The sequence below is a fragment of the Anoplophora glabripennis genome, unplaced genomic scaffold (assembly GCF_000390285.2).
Source record: "Anoplophora glabripennis isolate ALB-LARVAE unplaced genomic scaffold, Agla_2.0 scaffold477, whole genome shotgun sequence".
NCBI lineage: Eukaryota > Metazoa > Arthropoda > Insecta > Coleoptera > Cerambycidae > Anoplophora > Anoplophora glabripennis.
This window is the reverse complement of record NW_019416565.1, coordinates 390,324-397,730: the sequence shown is the minus strand read 5'-3', so window position 1 is coordinate 397,730 and position 7,407 is coordinate 390,324. Positions and strand designations below refer to the sequence as shown.

At 35.9% G+C, this 7,407-nt stretch overlaps 1 protein-coding gene across 2 annotated transcripts; it reads left to right on the top strand.

Moving 5' to 3' along the window:
• The first annotated feature begins 1,049 nt into the window (after positions 1-1,049).
• On the top strand, positions 1,050-6,861 carry LOC108910547. 2 transcript variants are annotated; one of them, XM_018715176.2, is made up of 3 exons: positions 1,050-1,196; positions 1,710-1,977; positions 5,941-6,861. In XM_018715176.2, exons 2-3 carry the CDS (start codon positions 1,837-1,839, stop codon positions 6,160-6,162), a joined length of 363 nt encoding a protein of 120 aa, XP_018570692.1. In that variant the 5' UTR covers positions 1,050-1,196; positions 1,710-1,836; the 3' UTR covers positions 6,163-6,861. The 2 variants fall into 2 exon arrangements, with proteins under 2 accessions (XP_018570692.1, XP_018570691.1); XM_018715175.2 differs by lacking the exon at positions 1,050-1,196 and having other exon boundaries at positions 1,515-1,977.
• The last annotated feature ends 546 nt before the right edge of the window (positions 6,862-7,407 follow it).

Here is a 7,407-nt window from a genome sequence, read left to right as displayed (position 1 = left end):
ATTAAAATCATATCGGTCATTTCAGAAAATGATAGCAAACCTTCTCTGTTCGCCATTTCTTATTGAACACTTCAATTAAAAAATGTCTAAACAACGTTTTTTCTATTTAACTTATAAATTATTTTGACAACCAAATGTACCTAACTATCTGACTTTGTTTTCAAAGCCTACATAGAACTTATTACTTGAAACGTAAAATTAGACAATTAAAACATTTTTTAAGTACTGAAAGTCTATTGCAAATTTACCTTAAAAAATTAGTTGGAAATATTTAAGAATATTTTTCTTGTGGCATGCTTCATTGTTTAAACGAATTGTACCAGGCGATCATTTATAATGTCCCACCCCTTTAACTTTTTTATTTGATGTACTATAAAAAAATAAAAACAGGACCGTATAGGATATAAAAAATACTTTTTTATGTATACAAAAGAAAGAAAAAAAGAAGAAATTATACCACACTCATTATCAATACCGTTACCAAAACATTGATTTTTTCGTCTTATTTCTCTTGTAACAGCACAAGAACAATCATTACTTTTTATAAAATAAGAAAGTAATGTGTTTTCCTCTCGGAATATAGCCCAATAACATCGAATTAAAATTAATTTTGGATACACTAGTTACCAAATCCATACTATCCGTCCAAATAAGTTACAATATCTGGTAACCCAGGCTCCAAATCAAAATCTTGCAAGAATAAGAAAAGTTAGAATAAAAGCCGCTTTATCTAAGAAATATGTTTTTACCATAGGCGTGCGTATGAAAAAGTTGGGGGGGTCATAATGCATTTTAACCCCCTCACCTCCGCTCGTGCTTTGATTTTTTTTACCAAAAGTATACTGAAAGTGTGTCTCTACAAGAAAAAAATATTAGCGAAAATTCAAACAAATATCTCTAATTCTACCGGAGTTATCGACAAATTTCGTTTTTGAAATTTACATTTTGATACCCTGTATTTCAAAAATGTGTCTCCTAAATGAAAAGTGGCATAATGAAAGTCCCATTATTTTCATATCAGCTATCTATGGTTAACGGATTGACCTACTAATTTTCGGCACCCTGTATAATCCCAATTATCCTTTCCTAAGTGAAGTTAAGTACAAAACTTGGATTACACGAAAACTTGCTGTACTACAAGTCAACCCAGTTCAACCAGAAAGCAGAGGTCAACCTACAAGATAAGCCGACGCAAGGTAAGTGACTTTACTTGTCAGTCGTATTTGTTAATTTTGTATTTTCATATTTTGTGTCCCACGAATCTCTACTTTTGTTCTAAGCTCACACTATTTTGATATCCAAGATATCATGGCGCCCTGGCATTTATAATCGCTCCCTGACGTTTAAGAATCATTCATAAACATTTAAATTATTATCTTTAAACAAGTTTCATTTATCTTCTTCATATTTACAGTAATATTTTGAGTTTCACGTAACTTTAACTTTAACTTACATTTGTTGACTTAAATATACTTTTTTAACAAAGAATAGCTAGAATACGTGTGTTTAATCATTTTCCTTTTACTTAAAATCAAACCCGAGATAGAGTTTCAAGCTAGCCGAGGTAAACAAAGAGAGAGGTGTTAACAAGAGTTAGAACAATTTTGAAGGTGGTTTATTTTTATTTGGGAAAGAGCGTCTGCATTTTTGTTAATGCAACCGGGTTTATTTCGATTTATAATTTCGTACTCGTATTCTTCGAGTTTTAGGCGCCAGCGTGCTAGACGGCTGCCAGGGTCTTTAATTGAGAAAAGCCAAGTTAGAGGCCTGTGGTCGATTATCAGTTTAAATTTTCTTCCAAATATGTAAGGACGGAAATGTTTTACAACCCATACGATGGCTAAGAGTTCACGTTCTATGGTGGAGTATTTAGTTTCAGCTTTGCAGAGTGTTCTTGAGGCAAAGGCTATTGGAAGGTCTTTTCCTACGGGACCTTGGGAGAGGACAGCACCAATAGCAAAGGCACTTGCATCAGTGGTGAGTATGAAAGTTTCATCGAAGTTTGGGTAGATAAGAATTGGAGTCGAAATGAGTGTTTGTTTTAATTCGTCAAAAGATTTTTTGCATTCAGAGTCAAAATTGAAGGGGACATCTTTCTGTAATAATTTAGTGAGAGGTTTGGATAGTTTAGCAAAATTAATCTTCGGTAGTAGCCTGCAAGTCCAAGAAAGGATTTGATCTCTTTTTGATTAATAGGCTGAGGAAAATTTTGGATACAAGATATTGTTTCGGGGTTAGGTTTTACACCTTCTTTCGTAATGAGATGCCCTAGGTAAGCGATTTCCTTGTGAAGAAATTCGCACTTATCTGGCTGGATTTTTAGGTTGGCATTGCGAAGACGTTTAAACACTTCTGTGAGACGGGAAATGTGTTCGTGGATGGTTGGAGAATATATAATAATATCGTCCATGTACACGAGACATCTTTCATTTTGGATTCCTAAAAGAATGTTGTCCATTACCCTCTGAGTAGAAGGTGCGTTTTTTAGCCCAAATGGCATACGAACGAATTCGTAGTGGCCATTGTCTACACTAGATGCGGTTTTTGGGATATCCTTTGGATCTATTTCGATCTGGTGAAACCCAGACGCCAAATCTATTGTCGTGAAGTATTGACACTTGCCTAGCTGGTCTAGAAGGTCAGAAATATTCGGCAGGGGGTACTTGTCTCCTACAGTCAACTCGTTCAGTTTCCTATAGTCAACAACGACTCGCCATTTCTTGCTGGCCAGAAGCGTCAAGCTTTTTTGGAACGACCCACACTGGGTAGGACCAGGGAGAGATCGAGGGGCGAATGATATTTTGCTCATTGCTCAATAAGAAGTGGATCTTATTTGTGGAAGGGCGAAACGGGCGGTGACTATGAGAGGCCTTCATTATAGCCATCCTTCTCTATCGCATGGATTTCTATGGCTTACTTTATCGCTCTCACGTAATTTCAGATAGACCATCGGTACCTTCCTACACTGTATATATATATAAAACTCAAATTTCCGATTACTGTTTCGATCTTTTTAAAAAAATATTTTGGAAATTAAATTTTATTGTAGAATGATAATTACAGTATCAGATTCTAATGCAGACTACTCTAAACGGCTATTGCCGTCCACTTATCCAAAATTGATGACACAGCGTTCCTAAGCTGTCCAGCTCATGTTAGGAATGTCGATGCTCCCATTTCCCCAATTCTACAGGTAGTTGACCCTATATAACTCTTCCACCCTCAGAATGAAGCATCCCCTGGGAGGCTGATTTTATTTTCTTCTTTGCCTTTGTCTTGATTTGATTTATTTTCTTTGCCCTTATTCTTCTTTGTTGCCCTTTTGTTCCTCCATTTTATACAGATGTATACAGCAGTGGTTGCTAGTAAAATATACAGGATGATGGTCCAAAGACTTGGCAAGTGATATTTGTGAATTTCTTCTTCATTTTCGATCGGCATCATAGGATCGGTAGGTAACTCTTTAAGATTTAGTTTATTTAGTTCCACTTTAAATTTGGGACGAGTATGAACTTTTGACTGAAGATGAACTGTATTAACTATGAGTGGTTTACCATAACTTGTTTCTTGAAAATTTAATTTTCGTCCTTTGAATACTAAGTTACAGGAGTCTTTCTTAATTAGGTAGATACCTGTAAGTGATATAGTTTCAATCGATTTTTGACATTGGGCTTCGATTTTCTCTTCTTTTGGAAATACAGCCAAATATTGGTTAATTTCGGGTACAGTTTCGATGTGATTTTCATCGATTTTTAATCGAATGAAACGGCAACCGCTAGAGTTTTGATTNATATATATATATATAATAAACTAGATAAAAATTCAAAGATTCGATCTGGTTTTTCTCTTTTTCTCTTATTATGGTTTTCACGATAACTCAGTTCTCCGTCGAGATACAGATTTGTTTTGTTATTTTTTGTTTCTCTTCCGACGGTCTACAATTCAAATCCTATAAACTTTTCACCGTTGTTACTTGTTGAGATATACAGGGTGTCCCGTTCATGTTTGTGTGCATGTTCCTAATGGGAAAATAATGGGGGTAGTTCATGTACCGTTGTTTTCTCAGACGCCCTGTTTTCGAGATACAGTGTGTTGAAGTTGTGAGTTCCCAAATAGTTTTCCTTAATTATCTTTAAATCGGCTAATGATAAAAATGTCAAAATTTGTACACGAGTATACATCAACTGTGCGTTAAGAATAATGTGCAAACGGCTTCTTTCTGAAAAGCATTGTCGCCAATAAAGGTAATTGAAGGGGTACACTCCAATGTTAAAAGTCAAAATTTATTACATTTCTGAACGGTTCTGTAAACTCTAAAGCATACTACAAAAAAAAAGGTATACTTGTCGAATTCGGTAGCATGTACCATTTTCCATGTACCATGTTTTTGCTGTGCTTCTCACCGCCATATAGAGCAATGAGAAATCGTTCTCCCGTGGATGTAAGAACCTCCGGATCGACGTGTTCTCGTTTGAATAATTCAACCGATGAAAGGAGTTTTTCCAATATGCTGATGAATTTCGATTGGCCGATGCTGAACAAAGATGAGGTGATATCGCAACCGATGCATGAATGAAAAATATCTTTTCGAGAACGGATTTATTATGCTTCATACTAGTTGGAGAGTAAAGTGTTCCTGGTGTATTTCCTTTTCCCGATTTTCGAAAGTATACTTTTGTTTTGTCCTTCGCTAGTCAGTGAACAAAATCAAGAGATCGATGTGCTTGCCGACGATTTCAACCGAATCGTACTTTGATGCTTCTGCTTTGATAATATACACTTTTTCGATCAGTATTTAGGAAAAAGAGAAAAACCAGATCGTATCTTTGAATTTTTATATATTTTGTTCGATATCTCAACAACCAACAATAATAGGTGAAATGTTTATAGAACCTAAATTATAGATCGTCGAAAGAGGAACAAAAAACAACAAAACAACAATTCTGTATTCTCGACGGGGAACCGAGTTATAGCTAAAACAAAAATTCACCCCTTTTTCCAAGATGGCGGAAAATGCACATAGAAAATCTTGGTGTCAAATCTCAAGTTAAGCTTTTCTAAGCACCCTCCACAACATATAAAAAATTTGGCTTTCCCGATTCACTTTCTTTTCCAAATGTACAGAATGACTGGACTATAAGGGATTCCAGTTTTGTATCCTTACCCAATTTTTGAAGTAGACATTTTACGGACCTTTCTATGATTTTTGCGGCTTTTATTTTTTCTGTCGAGTCTAGCCCGAATAAACAGCAATTTTCTACTTTAGTAGCTTCAGTAATCTCCTTTACGGAACGGTCCAGAGTTGGGCTAATGCTTGCTTATCTAGCTTCTGATATTTCGTAAAAGTTGTTGGCAATCATTTTTCCTATGTCTCCTAGTATTGATAAGATTTTGTTTCTTGTGGTTTTGCTATTCATCGTTTTTCAATAGCTTTTGCTAGAGCGGCGAGACCAAACCCTAGATTTGACTGTCTGTTTTTCCTCTTCCAACTTAGCATGAGTTATACAATTTTGAATATCCTACTCCAGTAAAATGGCTGCTCGCTTTGGTAGCTGACGGAGTTCACTTGCTACATACTTGCCAAACAGATCATATGGTTTATCCACAGCAGCACTGTTTGTAATGTCGTCTAACTTCTTGATTGCTTGGGATATCTCCCCATTGTCGGATTTACCAGTTTCTACATTTTTTCTAAAACTTTTTCTTGGCGGCTCAGGTGGCTTAAAAAATCCAGATGAGTGGGCCGTGTTTGTTTCAACAGTGGAGTTGTTCGCGATGCCAGGCACAGCAGGGTCAATGGTGCCGCCTCCCTCTTCATCTTCTGAATTTTGACTGGTTTAGGTCCTGAAAAAGGGACAAAAATGAATAATAATGTATATTTTATGTTTTATTCATTAAAACATAATAGGTACCTACTTAAAAATAATCTTTTCCTTTCAGGTACCAAAAATTGTTGAAGATTGGAAAGAAATTGAAAAGCTATTCCTCCAGCGCTGGAATTTCCCTAGATGCTGTGGGACGATTGATGGTAAACACGTTGTCATCAAGAGACCTCCCTGTTCAGGTTCATTATACTACAATTACAAGAAAATTATCATACTATTTGCTATGGTTGATGCAGATTATTGCTTCACTTGTAGGAGGAAATGGCCGAGCAAGTGACAGTGCAGTATTTAGAGATAGTAATCTGAACATTGCAATGGAAAATAGAACCATTGTGTTTCCTGAGACCCGATCTTATGAAGCCTTTCAGTAAGCATGGACTAAGTGATGAAGAAACAATATTCAATTATCGTCTTTCCCATGCCAGACGAGTGTCAGAGAATGCTTTTGGCTACTTGCCTTGCGATTTAGAGTGTTTACAAGACCAATTGAATTGAAACCCGATACTATCGATAGAATTGTTTGGGCTACTTGCAGTTTGCATTAACTGGCTGCGAAAGACTGCCCCAAGCCACTATATGTCACAACAAGCAGTGGACAGAGAAGATTTTAACACAGGAGAACACCTGGTGAATGGAGACAAAATTCCAACATCCATTGACCAGACTAGGCAGCAACAATGTAAGCCAAATCGCTAAAGGGATCACACAAGCGTACATGACGTACTTCACAGAAGAAAATACTCTGCCGTGGCAATGGGAAAACTTGGACTTAGAAAGGCATAGACAATGTTTTAAAAACATAATATGCATCTGTGATGTATTATATTAACAATTCATTAAATTTACTTACCAAATTTGACGTACTGCTTCTTGTTGTCACAACCTCACTCAAATAAGTAGCATCCTTAAACCAGGATAAGTTTGGTACATAAACTTCATCAATTCCACAGCCACTCTTTGCTTTTTAAATTTTTTGTAATTCCGTTTTGTAGACATCTTTAATGGACTTGATTTTAGACTTAAGCAGCTTCGCATCCATTTCGCCTAACAACTGATTTTCTTTCAGCTCAAACATAACTCGTTTAAAACTCGCATCCCTCAACGATTTGTTGCTGTAGCCTTTATCTTTAATGTTCCCCAATGTAGGAAATTGTTGGTACACTTGTAACAACAATGAAATATTACTCGTGTTACACTTCATTTTCACAACAGGATCTAGGTAGGACACTGTAGGGAAACCATCACCAGTTTAGCAAATTTTCACATAACAACCTAACAGCAGACAACACGTGGCTTCCACACGCCACCTAGTTGGCTACTGAGCAAGTAGGAAAGTGGAAAGTGGACAACTAGTGTTCAGATTTGTAATATTAATATTTGTAATATTAATCAAATTAGTAACGAAAAAAAAAGAGTGTTTTTAGAGAAATGTCAATTGGAATACATCAAATTTGTATTTTTACGCTTTAAGCGTGATTTATGTTTTTTTAAATAAAGAATATTAAAAGATAATTGGTGGAAA